Genomic DNA, 22,762 nt, shown 5'->3' with positions numbered 1-22,762 from the left:
CAGTGGCTGTCTCTCCAGACTTAGTGACACGCCAGACTCCCTGGTATGCCCTGCTCCACCCTCCAGACCCTGCCCTATGCCCTCCTGGCTTGCCCTCCAGGGCAGTTGGCTTGGCTTCCTCTTGGCCCGTATGCCTAGCTCATTGCCACCCTCTGTAAGTACTGGGAGTTTGGACTTAAAGTTCAAAGTGGGGGAGAAAGGAGCCTTGAAAGATGCAGGCAGGACACTTAAAGGTGTGATGAGCTTTTCATGAAGATGTCTTTTCATGAAGGCTCAGACCAGTGGCAGGGGGAGAGGAGTGAGAAGAGGGTAGGCTGAGGTAAGGGCCACATCCTGGAGAAATGCCCGGCCTCAGCCCTGTGGAGGAGCTAGCTCTGGAGGGCTGCAGGGAGGGGGTAGGCAGATAAAATGAGCCTTTTGGGCCCCTGGTGCTTCCATGGGGTGGTTGGGAAGGGGTTTATGTAGAGGTTACGTTGGGAAAATGAGTACATGCAGGGGGAAAAGGGATAGAAGGGTGATGCATGTCTGTGATGCATGGTTAATGTATTCACCAGCCAGTGTGGTGCTCCAGCACCTCTGTGTTCCCATGCTGAGTCCTGGTGGTTGTTCTGCTCTGGGTGTATGCCATCACTAACATGACACTTCAGTGCACTCTACAGAGCTGCTCTCTGTCCATCCTCATCGTCCTGTTTCCTTCGAGCCCGTGCCATATGCATCATTTGTGTTATCACCCATTTTACATGTGAGCCCAGAGAATCCTGGTCTGGAAGGGCTGACTTCTGCATGGTGGGCCAGACCCCCCAGGCCTCTTCTGTGGTGAGCCACGCTCCTTTGAGGAAACCGGTTCCAGAAATCAGCTGTGTGTGGCTAGCTAAGCCTTCAACATGAGTAGATTGGTCATCCTAGTGCAAAGCCTACTGTTTTTCAGGAATGGTGACCATATCCACACCAACTTCAGGGACATGTACCAACACTTGAGAAGCATGGGCTACTTTGTTGAAGTCCTCGGCTCCCCCTTCACGTGCTTCGATGCCAGTCAGTATGGTGAGTAGCCACAAGGTGCCTCCCTGCCCGCCCCCCCTGCCCCCTGGTTGTGTGTGTGAGTGTGTGTGTGTGTGTGTGTGTGTGTGTGTGTGTGTGTGTGTGTCTGTATCTGTGTATGGGGACAGTTTGAAAGATGAATCCCTATGTAAACAAGAGGCAGTGAGGGAGCAGGTGCAAGGCCTCCTAGTCCTTGCAGAGGCTGCAGTGAGGCTCTGAAGCAGAGTGACACATGTTCTTGTCTGGTGGTGACAGTAGTAACCTTCAGGTAAGATGGAACACTGGCAAACTAGGGACAAGGATATTTGTACATTTTTATTTATTTACTTTAAAGAAAAGAAACTAGTGCTGCATTTTGCTTTTTCTCCAGTGAGTGACATCTGTGTACCTGGGTGTCACTCACGAAAGAGGCTGGTGTCATTAGCAGGGGTCTGTGTTTTGGACCCTGGTCCTTTCTTTTTCACCCCCTTCCTGAAGGGTACGGGGGGCCACACAAAACACTAGAAGCTGGAGCTTGAGACATGGATACCAGCGAAATAGTGTTTTTCTGACCTGAGTCCTATGGTTCAGAGGCGCAGACTCACTGCCAGCATTCTGTCCCTCAGGAACTTTGCTCATGGTAGACAGCGAGGAAGAGTACTTCCCTGAGGAGGTCGCCAAGCTGCGGAGGGATGTGCACAATGGCCTTTCACTCATTGTCTTCAGTGATTGGTACAATACGTCTGTCATGAGAAAAGTCAAGTTTTACGATGAAAACACGAGGTACTGATGGGAGCTGGTATTTTATAAGAAATTTGGCTTTTTGGGAATTAAATTCTGTCTAGCAAGTACTTAAGAGGACTAGGGGTCCTTCAGTTGCTGAAGACGCTGGGCTGGTGCAGGCCCCTCTACCCCAGCAGTGATGCGGCTGAGTCGCTTGTCGAGTAAGCCAGGTGCTCCTTGATCCAGGTCCTGTCTTCCCTGTTGATCTTAGATACTTGAGTTTTAAATTTCTCCCATCTCTCTGTTGTTGAGTCTATACAGATTAAATGGATGAAAGGAACTGTTATTTAAAGGAACCTTCTGGTAGGTTGGTTATCAATCAAGAATTCCCAGTGTTTTATGAATATCATTATCATAATATATTTTGAGGTTTTTTTTCTTCAGACTCTGTGATTTCAACTTTAAAGACTTCTCATTTATTTTCACGTACCCTCTCGAGGTCTAGGCTGTGTGTTTATGTACACATGGTGTGTTGTGTGAAGTTAATGGAGCTTTGATTTATTCTGTACGCTGACTGAAGCATGTAGTTGTATTATCACTCAAACCCAAGTAGGTGTTTCAGCTGAAACCTTAGTGTGCACAGGCTGCATTCTGTCAGGAGACATTTAATTTCGTCATGAAGCCTGAGTGTGGGGGTGCTGTTTCAGCCCCTCACAACCCCACACCCCTTGTTTCTCCCACAGGCAGTGGTGGATGCCGGACACCGGAGGGGCCAACGTCCCTGCCCTGAATGAGCTTCTGTCTGTCTGGAACATGGGGTTCAGCGATGGCCTGTATGAAGGGGATTTTACCTTAGCAAACCATGACAGTAAGGTTTTGTTTGTTCTTTATTAGGGCACGTTATATCAAGAGCAGAAGCTGTGTGTGTTTAAAGTCAGGATTTCAGAGAAATGGGGCCTGTACGCAGAAGCAGTCATGTCTTCAAAAAGCACACCTATAGTAAAGCTGTTGTTTTATCCAGATTCTTAAAATGAGAATCTTTTCTGCAGGCATTCCTAATCTTCATGCCACCTGTCAGGTTCTTTATGTTCCTCCTCTGTGACCCTACAGAGCAAACCCCTTACAGATCCCTGATTTATAAAATTCTGTTTATGAAATCACTTTGTGTGCCTCATTTAAGATGTTTCCTCACAGATGAGTTTTTGGTAACTCCTCTCTAGGATAATGTCTTGAGCATTATTGTTACCAACTGTGCTCATCCTCACTGCAAACTCTGACTTTGGAAGGCTGTTCAGAAACCTTACGTTAGTAGCACTTGTTAGCTTGAATTCTGAGGTGATTACTTGTTATTCAAGTGTGAACAGGAAGTAACAGCAACCTGTGTCTTAGAATTAAAAACAGTGTTGGAATTAAAAACTATCATGTATAAAAGACTGCATTTTAGGTGAATGAGTAGCTGTTGATAAAGTGCTGAGTGTCTCTGCGTTCTCGTAACTCTAAACAACTACTTTCTCTAGTGTATTATGCATCAGGGTGCAGCATTGCTAAATTTCCAGAAGATGGCATAGTGATAACACAGACTTTTAAAGACCAAGGTAAGGAATGCTATTCTGGTTTCTTTCCTTTTTTTATAAGCATTTCATTTGCATATAATTCACATCTATTTGAAAAAAAAATTGGGGGGGGGACTCTTTGACTCTCTTAAGGTGTACAGTTCTATAATACTTCATGTTCACTGAGTCTTGCAGGCATCACTGTTAACTGCGTTCAGAATATTTTCATCACCCCATGCCCTTTAGCAGCTTTGTTTTTCAAAAACTTACTGTAATATTATTTGTATGGTACCTGATTTAGGCAGAAGTTCTGGATGGTGGATCCGGGGACTGCAGAGATAGATAATTTGAGTATTTGTAGATATTGATCACTGCAAAATAGAATTCCTTCAGGAGAGCAGCTGTTGAATATTTCTAGATCTTTTTTTAAAGATTTTATTTACTTATTGAGAAAGAAAACGAGTAGTGGAAGGGACGGAGGGAGAGAGAGAAGCAGACTTCCTGCTGAGCAGGAATCCCTATTGTAGGACTTGATCCCAGGACCTGGGATCATGACCTGAGCCAAAGGCAGATGCTTAACTGACTGAGTTGCCCAGGTGCCCCCAATATTTGTATAGTTTTGTTTTGTTTTTTTTACTATCTTCAACGTTGCTTGAAATTTGTTACTATTTATGAATTGTTCTGCTTCTGTGGTTGCCAGATCACTAAAATCTTAGAAAAATGTTGACCACGTTTTAAAGTTCCTAACTGTGTAAAGAATATTAATTATAGAGTCATCTCTTAAAATTCTCTTAAGAATTTGAAGGAAAGTGGGGGTACTTGACTGGCTTAATTGGTAGAGCCATCTGACTCTTGATCTTGGGGTTGTGAGTTCGAGCTCCACATTGGGTGTAGAGATTACTTAAAATCCTTAAAAAAAAGAGAAAGCATTTGAAGGAAAGAAAGGTCCTCCCTTGCAGTTTTGCTTCTAATGAAGATTGCTGTTTTCTGTAATTGGAAGTTAGGGATAGTTTCTTTGGTTAAAAATAACAAAAAGACAGAATTTCTCTCACATCTGTTTGCATTTATAAAGTAGAATTTATTTTATTAAAATGAGTTTTTTCTCTTCATCAAGGCAAGGTCAGTCAATAAATAGATCTGTATTCATAAGGTTGTATTGTAACTTCAGGCACATCAGTGATTCAGTGTTCCAGTCACTAGACACAGTTACCCATGGGCTAGTGATTCTTTCTGGAATCCGTTTGTACCAGGGCATCATGGTTTCTGATGCTTGTGTGCACAGTGGGTGAGAGTAGATGTCTCATCATCAGCTTGTCACTGCCTGGTTTTGAGGGGGAGAGGAATCACTGTAGATTTCAGGGTGCCTGTTTTGCTCTTCTGGTGAAAATAAAAAGTAGTTACCTTGAAATCCTTTCTAAGGGGCTTTTTATTTCCAAATAGCCTTTACGTTGAATAATCTTTTGGGTACAAAATAGGAATTTGAAAATCTGGGTTATGCTGGATCAGAAGGGACCCTATTTGTCAGACACAAATCTCTAACAAAGCATGAGGCCACGTGGCAGCACCGTGCGTGCTTGCCCCGTTTCATCTGTTATTGCTCTCTGTTTTTCCCTCCAACAAAGAGAATCTTGTTTTCTTTCTTTCTTTTCTTTTCTTTCTTTTTTTTTTTTTTTTTTTGAGAATCTTGTTTTCTTTTCCACTTTGTTCCTAGTGGGATTATCCAGAGTGAGCAGGAAAGGCCATGTGTTTATAGCCACGGACATTTTAGATATTTTAGATGTTACCAATACAGTAAACACCATGCTGAAGATGTGCGTCATCTCCAGCATAGAGGATGGCTTTTGCTTCAGGGCTAGACTCTTAGATTATATGGTGATATTATTGGCAGTTGCTGTCCCTGGTATTTATGCATTTTTGACCTCTTGATTCATTTAACATTGTAAACTGTATCCTCCGGGCAGATAAGAACGCTCTGCCACTGGGACATTTGTAATTGTGAGACAAATGTAACAAGTGTTTTAAATCTAAACTTAAAGTATGTGGGCATATGTTTTAAAAATTAGTTATATTTTTCCTTTTATTAAATTTTTTAAAAAATATTTTATTTGAGAAAGAAAACAAGTGGTGGGGAGGACAGAGGTAGAGGGAGAAGCAGACTCCCTGCTGAGCAGCATGATCCCCAGAGTCATGACCTGAGCCAAAGGCAGATGCTTATTAACCAACTGGGCCACCTGGGAGTCCCTTGTCCTGGCTTTTAAAACCTAGTATATGTAACGAGCCCACAAAGATACCTGTGTGTACTGAGAGCTGCCTGGCTGGCTGCTCTTTGTGAATGCAGCCCCAAGACCAAAGCCTTTCAGCAGAATCAGAAAGAACATGCATGTGTGTTTTTAGGATTAAAAATACTTTGTGAAAATGTAAAGAGGATGGTATGGGAATGTGTATAGACAGGTGAGTTTTGCTAAAACCCAAATTAATGGCGTTTTCCTATTGTAAAAGTTTGCACTGTTGTGATTGAATATTAGATTTTGCTGTGATTCCCCCCGCCCCCCCGGTCATGTGGACTAAATGTCAAGTAGCAATTGGAAAATCATTTCATTCCTCAACAAAGTAACTCATCCTTCGACATTTTTGTTTTTGTTGTGATGTTATTTCAGGATTGGAGGTTTTAAAGCAGGAAACTGCAGTTGTTGAAAACGTGCCCATTTTGGGACTGTATCAGATTCCAGTTGAGGGCGGAGGCCGGATTGTGCTATACGGAGACTCCAATTGTTTGGACGACAGTCACCGACAGAAGGGTGAGGATTGGTGGCGTGGCTGAAAAGCAGCTGGGCTTCCTGACTGCGATGTACAAATCCTTGATCCCCCTTGTCCCTGAAAAGGCACTGGTAAGGTGCTGGATGGTAAAGGCACATGCCAGTGAGCTCCAGGTGCTATCTGGCAAGTGTCAGCTGCTTTGGTCGCACGGCACGTTGACTAGGTATGTAAGTCTAGACACACTGAATAAGCCAAACAAAACTGGGCACATAGGCTGTGCTGCCTTCCCTCTGAGCCATCGTCCTCAGGCGGGCAGATGCCAGGACTGTTGCCTTTGGTGGACAGGCTCCCCGCCTGGCTCTGTCCACCTCCGCTTCCCCCTCTGGAGTCTATACATCCCAGGCGCTGCTGTGGTCAAGGGCCCGTCTTCTAGATTGGACCCACTCTTCCTGGAGGACCAGCACCTGGCTTTTCTCCCAGACTTGGGGATTTGGCTGTTGTGAGCCTTCATTAGTGGGGGCGTTTGATATTGTCGGGTGTGGGAGAACTAGCGAAGGTTTGGGGGATTGGTCCTTGGCATTCCTCCACTGTTTTAGTATCTCAGTGTCAGATTCAGGGTTTTGAGCCTGTTTATTTCTCTCATTTTGTGAAGGAGGAAATGGGATGTGGAAGTGTTGCATATTTAGGTCTAGTGAGGTGATGACACAGCCAAGTCTAAAGTTTTGTGGGCTCCCTGGAGGATGGGACTGGGGAGGGGGGGCAGAAGCCTCACGTTAGCCACTGGAGTGTGAGCTGGGAGCTATGTGCCTCTCTCTGAGTGAAGTTGAGCTTGACTGAATTCCTAGTGTTTTGTGTAATATGATTGGTCTTTTTTAAAAGGTTAAAGTCACAGTTGAAAGAAGATTAATGTTTTATTTCCATAGAGATTTTCTTTTAAGACTGGTGATCTCCTGGTAAGAGTCTTTATTAAAATTTTAAATGCCTGAGAGGACTGTCCTGGTTCTGAATTTTCCAGTGGTAGTGATGCACATGCACTTAGCTTCATGCACATAGCTGGAGTGCCCTTGAGTGAGCGAAGTGCTTGCTGCTGTCTTATGTTGGGGGGGCCTGTCCAGTCCCGCTGGTGACAGTGGGGCTGTGGTGGCAGACACAGGCAGATCCCTGCGCAGGCGGTGGGCCCGGATTTACAGACACAGCAGCGTCTCGGTCTCCTGACAAGAGAACCTCCTGTGTGGGTCTGCGATGAGGGCTGTCAGCCATAGCCCAGCGCTTAGGCTCCCTGCCATGTCCCTCAGAATGACTGACCGTTTCCTGTTGCCGTATGTTGTATGGGGGGCCCACTGGCCCAAATTACTAGACTCTGCACTTGTGTGGAACTCGAACTCCCCTCCCAGTGGCGTGCACACTGGGGTCCTGGCTCTGCCCTTGAAGTATAGATCCAGATCCTTCCCCTAGGACAGTCTCTGGGAATTAGCAGAAGCTTTGGTGCCCATTCTCTGAGCGATTCTTTGCTCAGTGGGTGTCATGTGGTCTGGCCACCCCTGAGTGGTCTCTGTTCTGGCCTCCTCGTGAGGGGCCCCAGAGCCAGATGGTGCTCGGGCAGCCCGTCCACCCCAGTGCTCGGTGGCACTGACCCACCTGAGCCCTGGGGCTGGGAGTGAAGCCCCAGTCAGGTCTTGTCGATCAAGCTGGTCTTTGTGGGCTGGGGCTGACCCCAGAGGATGTGTGCTTCTCAAGAATAGGTGATCTTTTCACCTCCCATTTCCCCTCATTGGGGGGCTTTTATTTTCCTATAAGGATTCCTTAAAATCACACTGATCCCTAAACAGCATGCCCATTGAACCCACAGACTGCTTTTGGCTCTTGGATGCACTCCTTCAGTACACGTCATATGGAGTGACCCCTCCCAGCCTCAGTCACTCCGGGAACCGCCAGCGCCCTCCCAGCGGAGCTGGCTCGGCCACTCCAGAGAGGATGGAAGGTGAGTGAGCACGGCAGGTGGGCGGCTGGCTGCTTCAGGAGGCCGTCATGCTTGTTGGTCAAGCTCCAGACTGTTTGCTCACAGGCAGGCTGTCCTGGGGAATAGAGAGGAGGCATACTCTGAGGTCCTCACCCTGCCCTGGGTTAGCATGTATTGTCCTCTCTCACAGATGGAGCCCTGGCCCGTGTGGGTCTGGGAAGAAGGGCCAGTGTTTCTGAGCACTCACCAGGTGCCAAGCACATGGATCACCTCCTCGGGGCCTCTTAGAACTCGGGAACATAGATACTATTCTTTCCAGTTCACAGGCGAAGAGACAGGAATTGAGAGGTGTAACTGGTCAAGGTCACCGGGTGGTGACCCCTGCGGCCTTGCCCTCAGTGTGTCAGACAGTGTTCAGGTCCTTACCACCAGGCCCACCAGAGGCCTAGTGTGAGCCGTACGTACAATTCTGAATACACAAACAATTCTAAGTTTTCCCGTGGCCATGTTAAAAAAATAAAGTGAAACAGGTAAAACTCATTTTTAGTAAAATTCTTGGGCCCAATACACCAAATTATTGTTTAAAGATGAGACACTCAACCCATTTCAGTCGCTCAGTAGCCAGCCACAATGGCTACAGTACTAGACAGCACCGGTCTGAGAAATTAAAGGAATTTTGAAATTTGAAAATGTACATTTTGTTTTGTTTTGTTTTGTTTTGGCTGAGAGTAAATATACCAAAAGAGAAAGATATTCTTTATGAAGCACATCTACAGCTTAGATTCCTTGAGCATAGCCTTGTGTGTGGAAATGTGGTCAGTAAAGGTCACCTGGCCCCTGCCATGTGTATGGCGTGACCACTTTAAAGGCAGTGGCCCTTCTGCTCTGTTCCCTCGCTGTGAGCAGTGAGCACGCATCACCTGGGGCACCGGGGAGCCAGGGTAACAGGGCGCCGGGCTGGCCTCTTGACAGGAAAGCAGACAGGCTAGGGCACCTGGGCTATCTCCTCGCATCTTCCTAACAACTGTGGTTTTGTGTCACCCATGCTGCTGCCGCCCCAGGAAACCACCTGCACCGGTACTCCAAGGTCCTGGAGGCGCGTTTGGGAGGCCCAGAGCCACGGGCTCTGCCAGCCTGTCCGCACCTGTCGTGGGCCAAGCCACAGCCTTTAAACGAGACGGCTCCCAGGTTAGTGCCTTACTGTGCTTTTCCACTCCTTCTGCAGGGCTTGTGATTCATTACTCTTTTTTTTTTATAAGAGAGAATGGAATTTTACTGACATCATTAGTAAATCCTCAGATCTTTCGGCTTGTCATTTTGTGATGTTATTTAAATTGGTGAGCCCCCATATCGACCTTTAGAATTACGCTCCCTGGCGGTGTCCTGCCTGAAGAAGTGCTTTGGGGAGTGAGCACTTTGTTAGGTTTGGTTGATTCTTGCTTCAGAAGCTGAGATCTCTGACTCCTCTGGTTTGGAGTTCAAGAGTCGAGTGTGCCCTGTTTGTGATGTGGATTTTGAAACGCTGACAGGTTCTTCTGTCAGCCCAGGGGGCTGGGACTGCTCAGAGCAGGTGTGTGTTCCCGCTCGTGGCCTGGCCACACTGGTTCCTGTGTTTCTTTTCCCCCTCATTCCTTCTCCCTGTTTCTGGCAGGAAGAATGGGGGTTGGTCCCGATTTGGGGTCCTGGCATAGTGAGGCAGGGGCCTGTGTCCCGGGCCAGTTTGGGGGCTGCTCCCCGCCTTTCCTTTGGGCGGTGGTGCAGGAAGCTGCGCCGCTCACTGGCAGCACACCTCACACCCTGGCCAGTGGGGCTCCCCACCAGGCTGCCCACTTAGCTTGGGTCCAAGTGTGTCCAGGCACGGGGGTGGCAGGGGACAGAGGGCCACTGTCTGTGCTGTGAGCCACCGAGAGGAGGATGCCTACCTGTCATGGATAGAGCACTCCACACACCACTCCACTCAGACGGTCTGTCCTCTTCAGAACATGCTTGGCAGAAGACAGTGGGATTGTAAAGTCCTCACGTTGTCTTCTCATCAACTGTTTATTCTTGCTACTTTAATTACAGAGTATTTTTCCATTCTAGTTAGCATCCCATCATTTAAAAATTTCTGTTAAGATGCCATTTTTACATCCCATTTATTCGTAACCTGCCATTATCATCACATTAGACCAGCCTCTAGTTCCAGCTGTGGTCAGCAGTTCCTGGTGGGTGGCAGTCAGTGTCGTCCTCTCCCCCCACCCCCCCACCCCCCAGTGCTGTTCGGGACTCAGAAGCAGAGAAGGCCGTCCTTGGTCTGTACTCGAGTCCACATTCATAATCCGACACTAGCCAGCTGTCAGGGACGGCGTGCAACGCCTGAGGTCTGGTGTCTGCCAGCACTCTGGGGGATTGCTTCTTAACATGCCTGCCAGGCTCCCCCTTACCTCACACTGAAAATTACTTTCAGTACCCGGGACCTACACCTGGATCTCGATTCTGCGGCCCCAGACGGCCCCTGTAAGGCCCAGTGTCCCACCGTCCAGTGCTGAGCTCCATTTCTGTCCATCTCTGAAATGATCCTTCTCCATTTTGTTGTTGAGCATCAGGTGACCTTACTTATGACAGTGGCAGGAATGTCACACCCGAGAGGAACCTCAGGGGCAAGGTGACCCCTCTGTCCTTCCACTGGAGCATCATGAACTTCTCAGACTACTGCGCTATGTGCTGTTTGCACGATTGTTCAATTAGAAAGTGCCATCGCCAGATAATTAAATTCTGGAGTATGATCTCCCCGTCAGAGTGAGAGCACAGCCCGCTCCCCCCACCCCCCGCCCCTCTGCTGAGCTGCAGGGTCATAAGCTTACCTTGGCATTTAGCATCGATTCCATAACATACCCTTGTCAGTTTAATTTTCAGATGATGAAACCTGAAACGTAAAGTTAGACCCTGTGAGGCAGGACCAGTGGTCGTGCTCACCAGCATTTTCCATGTAGCTCCCAAGCTGCAAGAAGGGAGAGTAGTTTCTGTCCTGCATAGGAAGCCCCTTCCCAGACCCTGTGTCGCCCGGTGCCCCTTTCCCCAGGTGCCCAGAGAACAAAGTGTCTTTGCCTTCACTTGGCCGAAGTACAAGACAAGCCAGCTGCTTCCAGAAGAATAAGATGCAGAAAAATGGGGAGTTCATGATCAGCAGACACACTTTATTCCCTTGCCCTGCGTTGGCCAGAGCAGTCTTCAGACTCCTCTTTGTGTGCTGCTCTAATCCAGGTGCCCCCCAGGCTGTCTGCTGCTCTGTGCAGTGTGCCAGCCTCTCTGTCCTTCAGGTGTGATCCTGAAAAGTTGTTCAGATCTCAGAATCAGGAACAAGAGCAGTGCTACTACCATAGGAGTCCAGCATGATTACCCAGTGAGCAGCCAGGTTTCCTTTCTTCTCTCTCTGGCCCGTGGTTTGCTTCTCTCCACAGCTCCACTATTATGTGTCTGCCTCTTGGCCTTTTGTGGTGGTGTCCTTGAGGACAGAGAGGGTGTCTGGTTCCTGGCACACGCAGAGCCTCCTGTGCCACACTGGCCGCCATTCATCAGAGAGCAAGCCCCACCAGCCGTGGTGCCTCATGGCGGAGACGTCCACACACCTTCCCATCAGCCCCAGGTTCCCTGAGCCCTGGCTTCGGCTACTGTCCTCAAGCTCTTTTCAGAGGTTCATGTGTGGTTTCCTCTCCCACAGCTTGGTGGTGTCCAGCTTAAGCAGAAGCAGGACACCTCTTTGGGGCCTGTTAGGAACCCAGCAGAATTGACCCCTACTCAGAATACTAAAATCTCCTGCAAATGGACTTGATTTAACATTTCTGTCTTGGGACCCAGAAGCTGTCACAAGCATTGCTAAGCAGTTGGGCTTAGGTGTGGGTGTCAGTGGGATATCATTTCACCTTTCTCTTTAAATCACATTTTATTTCTTAGGTATTGCCTAAGCATCACAGGCGGTATAATTACTTATTTTTATTTTGTTCTAATCCATTTTCATGAAGTAATCTTTGGAAACACCAGAAGCTGCTCTCCATCGACCTGGACAAAGTGGTATTACCCAATTTCCGATCGAACCGCCCTCAAGTGAGACCGTTGTCTCCCGGAGAGAGCAGTGCCTGGGACATTCCTGGAGGTCAGTTCTTAGGTGCTTCATGGTGCTAGATCCGGCTCTGGTTTGTTTGTACCTCCCCAACCCCCACAGCATGGGCCAGAGGCGCCTATGTCCACCTTCCTGGGAGCATCTGATCCAGGCTTTCTTTGTGGTACAGATCAACCAGGCCAGAAGTGGACCTAAAAGATTAACACACCATGCTCCCTTCAGAACATTCTACCTTGATTTTCAAATTTGAATTTCTGTCATGATAGCTAGGTGTTAAAATTCTTTGAGTAGAGTAATTTGTAACTTGCACACTTCTGTCCTAAGTTCTGCAAGCAAATGTGTATTCATCCTAGGGAACATCTGTCATCTGCGGTTTGGGTCCCAGCCAGTGGTTGAGCTGCCCGGGCCCCTAAACCTTCAGCCCAGAGGTCCCCACTGATTCCTTGTTCTGGCCCACCTGGGATGGGACTTCCCTAGGCTGGGATGTGGGTGTATGCTCCTCCACTGATCTGATTGTGTCCACTCCATGGGCAGTGGCTTTCGGCCTGACTAGACCATTAGCACAGGTTCTCCTGTACCTGGAGTGACTGGTATCCAGGTTAGGTGTTCAACAGGGCATGGGCAGTACTTTCTGGGGATCCTTGTGCTCTTCCAAGAGGTTATAGCCTCCTGGGATTGCTGGTTCCAGGAACTGGTGCCATGGCCCGTGTGCTCCAGCCCTGGGAACTTTTTAACTGTGGTGCCAAACTCCTAAGGGCCTTGCCTGCAGTCATGGGGCATACCGATGATGGTTATTTCTGGAACCCCAGCATGGCTCAGTTGCAGAGTCATACTGACAAACCAGGGTCTTCCAGTCATCACTCTTGACTTCTGACCACATGTCCCATTTGCGGAAGGCTTTCCCAGAAGGGGCAGGGGCATGGCCAGCCGTCCTTACTCCCAGCCTGGCCTGCCTCCCTCATCCTCCCACTCAGCTCCTCTGACACCAGCACCTCTTCTCCTTCCCGGTGTCCAGGTTCATCCATGCACCCCCATTGTGGGTTGTCTGTGACAGAAGAAAGGCCAGTCACAGGCTCAGTCCGAGTTGGGTATAGGGAGTAGTAGAAGGAGCAAAAACCTCACCTCCAGACACCCTGCCCATCCCACCCCCGAAGCTGCTAATCTGAGAATCTCTCTTTTGCTAATGGCCTGGGTCACTTCACCTGAAGTTTTGAAATTGTTTGCCCTGTGAGCCCAGCTGAAATTACTTAACATTTTGTTTCTGACAAGTCTGCCTCTGAGGCAGAGGCTGTGGCCCAACAGCTCTGGTGCCACTGACCATTTATGCTGTGCTCTTGCAGGGATCATGCCTGGCCGCTACAACCAGGAGGTGGGCCAGACCATCCCTGTGTTTGCCTTCCTGGGAGCCATGGTGGTCCTGGCCTTCTTTGTGGTACAAATCAACAAGGCCAGAAGCAGGCCGAAGCGCAGGAAGCCCAGGGTGAAGCGCCCCCAGCTCATGCAGCAGATTCACCCACCAAAGACCCCTTCTGTGTGACACCAGACCAGCTGACCTTGAGAGCCAAAGAGAGCCTTCGAGGACCTAAACCAGCAGGCAGCACTTGCGGTTTCCAGGGGCAGCCCGTCAGAAAGCGATCATGGCTCCAGCTGCAGTGTCCTAGCGTCTGTCCGTGGGCGTCCTGGGTGCCACACACAAGGGCATCATCCGGCAGTGGGGGCCTGTGGGAGGGGCTCGCGGGGCAGCCTCCAGGGTCACCTCTGTAGCCACTGCACGCACCGACTAAGGTCTGTGGCAGGCTGGCTGGGGGCTCCCGACCCGAGGGGCGGGTGCTTTACACATGCTGAAGTTCTGACCAAGCTGAACTGTGCTTGTCAAAGGCTATTTTCTATATTTATTGTTGGGAAAAGTCACTTTAAAGACTTGTGCTATTTGGAAGCAAAGCTATTTTTTTTGTCAGTGGAATGCGGTTTTTTACTATGACATCATAAGGAACAACACAGATTCCGTGGTCTCCTTTTTGATGAAAGGACAGACTGAGATTTGAAGGAAACTTGCACAGATCTGTGAAACATAGACCTTCGCTTTATTTTTATAAGTATCAACTGCCATCATGTTTTGTAATTTGGGGTCTTGATTTCACCATTGTCGGTGAAGAAAATTTTCAATAAATATGCATTACCTGTATGAAGCTGAAAAGAAGGATATAACAGGCTCTTCTTCCACCTGCCCCACTTCTCCCTGAGGACTGCCTGGAACGGGTTCCCAGTCAGCCTGCTGGGGTGAGGGTGCAGGGATAGTTTGAGCTATAATTCACATACTGTGAGATTCTCTGACGTGTCCAATTCACTGATTTTTAGTACATTCACAGGGTTGTGTAGCCATCACCCCTATGAATCCAGGACATTTCATCACCCCCACAAGAAATTGTTCTCATTAAGAAATCAACCTCTATTTCTTCAGTCCCAGCCACGGCAACCCCTCCTGTGCTGTCTCTCCAGACGTACCTGTCCCGAGCATTCCATGCGTGTGTTATCACATGATACATGGTCCATTGTTTCCCCTTAGCACGTTTCCAAGACGTACTCATGTGCTAGCATGACCAGGATATTGTGCCTTCTCACAGCCCGGGCACCAGTGCAGCGTGCAACTGGGCCCACTAGTGTATCCATTCCTCAGTTGGTGGACATTGGGGATGTTCTATTTTTTGGCTTTTAGGAATGCTGATACTAAGAATATTTGTGTATGAGTTTAGTTTTTGTATGGGTATCCGTTTTCATCTCTGTTGGGTATAAATACCCAGGAGTAAGATCTTACAGTGTCACGTTTAAGTTTCCAAGGAATTGCCAAGCTTTCTTGTCCAAAGCAAGTATGCCATTTTATATTCCCAGCAGCGGTGCATGAGGATACTGGCTCTCCGCGTCCTCATCCAGGCCTGTGATCATCCTTCTAGCACAGCCTGGGTGTCAAGTGGCGTGTTCCTTGTGGTTGGGATTTGCATTTTCTTAAAGACAAATGATATTGAACATCTTGTGTGTTTGTGGGCCGTCTGTACATCTTCTTTGGATAAGTGTTCAGATTCAGTTTGTAATTTGGTTTTCTTTATCATGGAGTTGTAAGAGCTCTTTCTGTATTTTGGGTCCAGGTCCCTTATAAGGTATTGACTTGCAAATGTTTTCTCATTCTGTTGGTTGTCTTCACTTTCCTGAGTGTCTCTTCTGAAGCATGAAAGTGTCTAATTTTGACGAAGGCTATTTTATCTGCCAGGTGCCATTCATAGGAAACTGGCCTAATCCAGGGAGCCCATTGATTTTTAACCCTTGCCCGTCCAGTCTTTCCATATGCCAGCTGGCTGATCTCAGCCTCCTCGTCACAGGTGAGGAACGGACTGACCGGAGGGGTAGAGTCCATATGGGATCGGATGCTGCTGAGGACCTGAGAGGAAAAAGGCCCAGGCCAAGGGATGAGGGAGAAGTCGCCCAGGCCCACCTCTCCCTGTGACAGGCCATCCTTGGAGGTCACATTGGTGACCTTGCAGCTTGTTCTGTACTCTGTGGCTGCTATTCCTTCAAGGCTTTGGAGGCATCTCTTGGGTCCCCACAGAGCTCTTTCCACCCCAAGCAGCTCTGAGGATGTAAGCATTTAGCATACAGTAGCCTTGTGGTCCTCAGATGAGCCGTGGATCCAAGGCTAGCTTCAGTGTGTCACATCTAGGGGCCTGTGCACTGTTATGGGGCCTTCTGCGCCTGCTGCCTGGCCTCTGCAGCTGTGAACAGCTCACCACCTGCTCCTTAACACTTAACAGGGGTCACAGCCTGTCCCCCATCCACAGGCCCAGGCAGGTCCTAGAAATGAGACCTCAGCAAAAGAGAGTAGGTCGTCGGAGCTGGGACTGGCTGGAGTACCCAGGCCTTGTCTCAGGGACACCACATCTTTAGATTTTTCCAGAGAAGCCTGAAATTTGTAGTTTGTTGGCAAGTGGTTGAAATAGAGACACTTTTTGTGACTTAGACTGTTTCTCCATAGCACTATAGTCCACGTGGTTGTGAAGTCAAGTTCCAGACCCGAGTCTCTGTGCTGGCTGAGGACCTTGGGTGCACCTGTCTCTCTGGGGACTTGGCCATCTCCCCCCACCCCCAAAAGGTGGAACTTGGACCTGGGGGTGTCTTTTGTTCTGCCTGCTGGGAGGGTCCCTCGCTTGGCCTTCAAGGTCGGCATCTATGTGTGTCTCTTGCCTTTGGGACTGGCTATCCTGTTCAGACAGGGTGGACTGTGCCAGCCCGGATGGAGCACTCTGACGACAGTCTCAGGACACACACGTGGATGGTTTAGGTTTGGGCATAGGGTCATGTAGTTGTTAGTGTACCAGATTTTTAGGGACCCGTGGTTACTGCAGCTCCACAAAGGGAACCTGCATGGGGGATGATGTTGCAAGGTGAAGGTCAGTAGTGACTGTGTGAAGACTGAATACGGGGTGGCTTCATCGCCATCCTGGAGCCCTGGGCCTAGTTGGGGGTGTGCCTGTGAACTGGCAAGCCTATTCTGTGATATACTTGCCAAAAAGTGCTGTGTTAATAGACATAAAAAAGAAGGTGAATCCTTCCCTGTCTGCAGGCAAGAGGGTTAGTATCAGGAGCTCTGTGCCAGGCTCACCACACTAGGTAGATTATGTGCATTGATTACATCCCGGTACACGGCTGGGGACTTGGCATCGCAGGCCCTACCTCACAGAGGAAGTGGCAGCCCAGAGAGATGGGCTCAGGACCTTGCCCAGAACCACACCTCTGGTGCAGGCAGGATTGGAACTGCGCCTGAGCGCCTCATTCTGGGGACAGTGACACATGAGGAGGGTGACAGGATGCAGAGGTCTTGGACAGAACCATGAGAAGATGGGAGGGGACGGAGTGGGTGAGGCTGAGCTGAGAAGGGTCTTCAATGGGGAGTGCTCACCCACAAAGGGGACCAGCTCTCTGGAAAAAACCAGTTCGTGAGGTCCGGGAAACAGATGCCCTCTCCTAGAAGAAAGCCCTTGTCGGATGCTTTCACCAAGTTGCCCAGGGTCCGCCTGAAAGGCATGCTCTGGAGAGAATGTCACCATCTGGGCACAGGTGTTGAACTGCAGCCATGGCTTGAGCCTCAGGCTGCCTGGAGTCCAGTTCCAGCCCAGCCGCGTCCTGCTTGTGGGCCCTCACAGAGCCGTGCTTGGTTATGTCAACTGTTGTCAATGATAGGTTGTTCCACGGTGACAGATGTGTGTGGTGGCCTGGGGCCAGGCTGAGCCAACTCTGCTTTTAGGGGATCCTTTGTTGCCCTGGCGTGAAATCTCATTGTCCCAGAGAAAGCCTACATCTTTAAAAAACAAAAAAGGGCAGTCAACCCAACACAACCACAGATACATCTGGGAGTCTGCAGGGGGTAGGGTGCACATGGAGGCTGGGTCCCAGGGCTCATCCCTAACGGGCGCTGTCTTTCTTGGAAGCCAGGCTGAGGTCCTGTCAGCAGGAGCAGGAACCTTGAAGGTGAGCTGTAGATGTGGACAGCTGGGACCCCGGACACCACCCTCAACCCCACCTATGTTAGGTGTTTTTGTCCAAGTCCGTATCTGTCCTGTGTTCCCACAGGACGGGGCCCCGAGAGCACCTGTCCCCAGCAACATGCACACGAACGCTTTGGAGTGCTCACCACCCGCCTGGCCTTGGCCTATGTCTTACGTGCATGATGCCACCTGGGCATCGTAGCCACCTGTGATGCTCTCACTGCCATGTCACAGATGAGAAAACCATGGCGAGACCAGCATTCCAGCCCTGGACGCCAGGCTGCTTCCTATTTTCCCACGGCAGGAAAGATGCTCACTTACTGGTAACAATGGCAATGCTACCTAGATTTGGATTTGCTGGACACAAAATGGAGACCAGGATTTTATATATAGATTATATAGAAGTTTCCAGAGAAATAGTAAGAGTCTTGAAATTTTTTTTTTTTTTTTTTTGTAACGGTACTACCCACATAAGCAGATATTAACACACAGGATGTTGGTTTCAAGCTGGTGACCAGAGGGCACTGCAGATGAGTAGCTTAGAAATACACATTCCTGGGCCTTGCCCCAGACTTACTAAATTATAGGCTCCTTGGGAGGAGCTTAGAAATCTGTTTTAAAAGCTCCCCAAGGTAAACAACTACCATCCAACCCAGTGATCCCACGGCTGGGCGTAGACCCAAAAGAATTGAAAACAGGTGTTTGAGAAAATCTATACGTGACTATTCACAATAGCCAAAAGCTGAAAACAACCCAAATGTGTGCGTCAGCAGATGGTAGAAAGAGACCCGTCCGGACACCAGGTTGTTTTTTAGCCACTAAAGGGTAAAATACTGATCATGAACCTCGAGTTCATGATCACGTTGAATGGAAGAAGCCAGACACAAAAGGCCACAGATTGTGTCACGTGAAATGTCCAGGACAGGTGGCCGTAGGGACAGACAGTGGGCTAGTGTGCTAGTGGGTGGTGGGGGGAGTGTGATGCCCACTGATGGGTACAGGGCTTTCCTTGGGGGGATGCAGAGTTCTGGAACTAGGTGGCGGTGGGCACGGTTGCACAACACTGCGGATGTGCGGTATGTGGGCCTGGACTCTGCTTTTCATGGGTAAAATGGTAGACTTTATATGACTTAGCATCCAGACCGCTAAATCTCCCCTGGGGGGGTTCTTGCAGCAGGCAAGGTAGGAGCCCATGGCTTGGAGGCTGGGAGAGGCTGTGGGCCTAGTGGTCAGGACCTAGATGCCCACAACCCTGCGGTCCTCCTTTGGCTGCGAGGGTGCCTTCCCTTCTCCCACAGCTGGATTCTGGGTCATAACCTGGGGCACCAGCCCTTCCTTGGAGGGAGGGGACAGCAAGACCTGGCATGGCCCATGCCCATGGGGCCATGTGTCACCCAGAGGCCCAGCCTCTGCCCTGCAGAAGAGACCCCTGGTGGTGGGTGGGGGTCAGCAGACCTCCGGCCTCTCTGAGGGGCCCGACCATCAGAACTCAGGGTGCTGGGCAAGTCCCGTCTTCTGTTGCCACCGTAACACGTTTCTGTAAAGTTGTCTGGAGGTTGGAAAGCCAAAGTCAGCCTCGGGCTGAAGTCGGGTGTGGGCAGGGCTGGTTTCCTCTGGAGTCTCCCGGGGAGAATCCGCATCCTGGCCTTTCCATCTTTTAGAGGAGCCTGCCTCCCTGGGCTCCTGGCCCCCCTCCACCTTCAAAGCCCTCCACCCCGCCTTCTCCTTTCCTACCTTTGACCCATGCCAGACACTGGCACCATCTCGAGGTTCCTAACTTCCTGTCCTCTGTAGAGTCCCTTTTGCTGTGTCCATTCACGTACTCGCAGGTCCTGGGATCAGGATGAGGACATCTTCACGGGCCATCACTCAGCCGAGCATGCTGGGACTCCCTGTCCTGGAGCTGCAGTGCATTTGCGCCAGAGGACTCTGGGTCCGTGGTTAGCTGCTGCAGGTGGAGCTGCTCACAGCAGGCCCCGGGCTCCTGTCCTCTGAGGAGCCAAGACTTCACTCCTCCCAGGGGTAGGTTCACCCCAGCTGGATTCTGATGAGCTGCCCCCGGCCCGGGACACATGCTGTGGGATACCGGGGGACCACGGGCCCAGGAGCACAGGACACTGCCTGCCCAGAGCTGTGCTCCTCCATGGCGAGATCCTGATGCCAGCCTCACCCCAGAACGTCATCTGCAGCTCTGAGGGTGAGTCCAGTACCACTTTCACCAGAAGAGTTTCTCCAGGATTCCTAGTGGCCAGGGTTCAGGATGCCATTCCAGAAGCTCAGAATCAGACTGAGGTGAAGACGCATAAATACCGATGATGGAATCTGACATGCACCCTTGGCAGATGACACCTGCTGCTCGCCCCTGTGCCGAAGGCTCGTTCTCATGAGTCTTCCCAGCAGCCTTGTAGGATAGGAACTATCGTGATTCCATTTCACAGACTCTGGCCCCTGGGACCTGTCCTCATCCATCTTCCAGAACTTTCTAACAGGTGAAAGCACAGAGATCTGGAGAAACAAGAGAGGTGGTTTTCTCTCTGAAGTTCTGAACCTGCCACGTGACCCTTATTCTGTGGAGAAAGAAAGAAGCTCTGGACCCTGGAGAACAACCCTTGATGACCGGTGCTCCCCTGTTGGGATGACGCAGAAGGGAGATGCTCCTACACTGGACCGCGCGGCCACCTGCCTGGTCCGCCAAGGCGCCAGCACGCCCACACGGATGGGGCCCCCAGGGCGCCTCTGCACTGCCCGGAAAGGTCACATAGCCTTTGGGAGGCCTGCAGGGAGTGCATATCAAAGCCTCTCAGAACTAAGAGGTTTTCCTCACTGAGTGGAATTTCACAGCCCAGTGGCCAATTTCTAAGTCATGCACGTTAATGGGCAGCTAATGAGGTGTCCAGGCAGGGACCTGGAGGTGCCCCAGGCTCGCAGAGCCCAGATTAAGGAGTACAAAGCCAGCCGCCGAGGGTTCTTTATCTCCTCTCCCTGCCTCGGGTGGATGTGGGGGACAGGGTCAGAGCTGTGCAGATTTCAGAACATGGGCCTGGGCTTGGTCTGCGCCCTCTACCTTCCTGGGCTGCTGCCCGGCTCCACCTGATGCCCAGGTACCCAGAGCCCTCCTGGGGGGCCAGTGACCTCACTGTGTTCCTGGAAAACCTTCTGGAAGAGGGAGGCGGTTTCAACATGCAGTTGAGCAAGAAAGGCCTTTCCCAGGTGCCTGATCTGAGTCTCTGCCCTGGGGAACCCCCCCCCATGTGTCCCCTCCTCCCTTCACCAAGGGTACACATTCTTACCTTCCTCCCTGAGCTCCTCCAGATGCCCCTGCTCCTGGTGTCTCACGGTCACTTTGGACCATAGCTACTTGTCTAGCCCCCATCTCCTCCCAGGTCACCCCTTCCTCCGGAGTGGGGAGCTCTTTCCCCTCTGACTTGCTTCCAGTCAGTGTTTGTTGAATGACTGTCCGACAGAATGACCGAGAACATACTCAGATTCCAGGTACGTGGGAACAGGGTACTGAATAGCATGCCCTGGAGCCCGTAGAGTGACATTACACAGAGAAGGGGCCTTGGCAGGTGCAGTGAAGGTCAGGAGCTAGAGATGAGGTCATGCTGGGGGGTGGCATGTGAAGATGGAGCCTGGAGCATCCAGGAGCTGCATGAGGCAGGAGGGATGACCTGCCTGGAGCCTTGGAGGGAGGGTGGCCCTGCCGACACCTTGGTGCAGGCTTCCAACGCCCAGAACCATGAGAAAATAAACTTCTGTTTTAAGCCCCCCAAGTTTGTGGCCGTTGGTTACAGCAGCCTCGGGAGACTCCCATGTGGAGGAAGCCACGACCTTTCTCTCTTCTGGAGTCTGTGTCCATCCTGCTATCGTGCATTCACTCATTTCTTCACTCAGTACCTCCTATCCTGGGCAGACTGCAGGGGGATGCAGGTTTGGGGATGACACACCCAGGCCTGACAGGTGCTCCCCTGTGGAGCACGATGGTGACACCCTCCTGGGATTTGATGTAAGGACTCAGATACACGCCTGGCCCCAGCTGCAGGGCCAGGCTCCCGGCACTGCTCACTTGGTGGGAACGTAAATGCCACCCAAGTCGTGGTCCAGCTGCGTGCTCCTGGGCCACAATCCCAGGTCCCTTTTCCTGTCTGTGCCAATAGGCTGGCCATCTAGCAGGCCTAGCGCTTACTGAGCACGCTCCATGCGAAGCCTGCAAAGGCATAAACAATCCTCTGGTGACACAGGGGATTGAGACCGTTGGAAACCACACGGAGAAAAGGCCCTCAGCGCTGATATGGTGTCTGCCAGATAAGGACTGATGGGGTGAGGCCCTGGCACTGCAGATGTTTAATTAGAGCCTCAGTCCTCAAGAGGAGGTCCCTGGACGAGCTCTGTCGGCATCACCAGGGACCTGGTCAGAAATGCAGATTCTCAGACCCAGGGAGTCAGAAATGCTGCGTTGTGACACGCCTTCAAGGGGACTCGAAGCTGGGTGCCGGGCATAAGCAGGTTCCCATTTGAATACAAGGTGTGACGTTCACGGACGGGCCTGCATTTTCAGAATGCAGTTTCCTGTACTCCACCATCACAGCCCACAGATCAGGTCGGAGGAAAGTTTGGTCCCAACCAGCAACACCTGCCTCTCCGGAGCTCTAGCTTGTGAGTAACGTGCAATCTGGGCTAAGACTGTACACCCCAAGTACAATGAATTAGAATCTGCCTTTTAGGGACGCCTGGGTGGCTCAGCGGTTTAGCGCCTGCCTTCAGCCCAGGGTGTGATCCCGGGGTCCCGGGATGGAGTCCCACATCAGGTTCCCTGCATGGAGCCTGCTTCTCCCTCTGCCTGTGTCTCTGTCTCTCATGAATAAATAGATAAAATCTTACAAAAAAAAAAAAAAAAAGAATCTGCCTTTTAACAAGACCCCAGGTGTTTTGTGTATACATTCGTTTCAGAGGCTTCTTGACGCAGCACCTGCCAACTGCCCAGGACTTTGCACAGAGTCTACAGTGACCCCGCAGCCCACTGCGAGCTGCAGGGTGGGGGCATGGACCCCTTTGCAGATGCGGAACTAGGCTCAGAGAGATCACACACTGTGAGCAAGTGCAGACGCTGAGCTCT

At 50.4% G+C, this 22,762-nt stretch overlaps 1 protein-coding gene and 2 long non-coding RNA genes across 7 annotated transcripts in view; 1 reads left to right on the top strand and 2 right to left on the bottom strand.

The window, feature by feature from the left end:
- The window catches only part of MBTPS1 (membrane bound transcription factor peptidase, site 1), a 53,075-nt gene extending 38,763 nt beyond the window's left edge, over positions 1 to 14,312 (top strand). For all 3 annotated transcript variants that reach the window (XM_077891011.1, XM_077891009.1, XM_077891010.1), the window contains 9 exons: positions 929 to 1,044; positions 1,647 to 1,803; positions 2,487 to 2,611; positions 3,261 to 3,338; positions 5,954 to 6,094; positions 7,903 to 8,034; positions 9,075 to 9,201; positions 12,015 to 12,145; positions 13,453 to 14,312. In XM_077891011.1, coding sequence (XP_077747137.1) covers positions 929 to 1,044; positions 1,647 to 1,803; positions 2,487 to 2,611; positions 3,261 to 3,338; positions 5,954 to 6,094; positions 7,903 to 8,034; positions 9,075 to 9,201; positions 12,015 to 12,145; positions 13,453 to 13,649 — 1,204 coding nt within the window. In that variant the 3' untranslated portion in view covers positions 13,650 to 14,312. The remainder of the gene's footprint in view (positions 1 to 928; positions 1,045 to 1,646; positions 1,804 to 2,486; positions 2,612 to 3,260; positions 3,339 to 5,953; positions 6,095 to 7,902; positions 8,035 to 9,074; positions 9,202 to 12,014; positions 12,146 to 13,452) is intronic.
- Positions 1,344 to 14,613, bottom strand: LOC144310253 (uncharacterized). 3 transcript variants are annotated; one of them, XR_013375966.1, is made up of 5 exons: positions 14,560 to 14,613; positions 14,293 to 14,387; positions 10,857 to 10,918; positions 3,589 to 3,667; positions 1,344 to 2,056 (listed from the first exon to the last, which is right to left on the bottom strand). It is a non-coding gene; the product is annotated as an uncharacterized LOC144310253 (long non-coding RNA). The 3 variants fall into 3 exon arrangements; XR_013375965.1 differs by having other exon boundaries at positions 14,293 to 14,605; XR_013375964.1 differs by lacking the exons at positions 14,293 to 14,387; positions 14,560 to 14,613 and adding an exon at positions 13,666 to 14,080.
- On the bottom strand, positions 6,624 to 10,404 carry LOC144310254 (uncharacterized). The gene is made up of 2 exons (XR_013375967.1): positions 8,261 to 10,404; positions 6,624 to 8,128 (listed from the first exon to the last, which is right to left on the bottom strand). It is a non-coding gene; the product is annotated as an uncharacterized LOC144310254 (long non-coding RNA).
- Positions 14,614 to 22,762: the final 8,149 nt, after the last annotated feature.

This window comes from Canis aureus, chromosome 3, assembly GCF_053574225.1.
Source record: "Canis aureus isolate CA01 chromosome 3, VMU_Caureus_v.1.0, whole genome shotgun sequence".
In the NCBI taxonomy this organism is placed as follows: Eukaryota; Metazoa; Chordata; class Mammalia; order Carnivora; family Canidae; genus Canis; species Canis aureus.
This window is presented reverse-complemented; position numbering and strand designations above follow the sequence as displayed.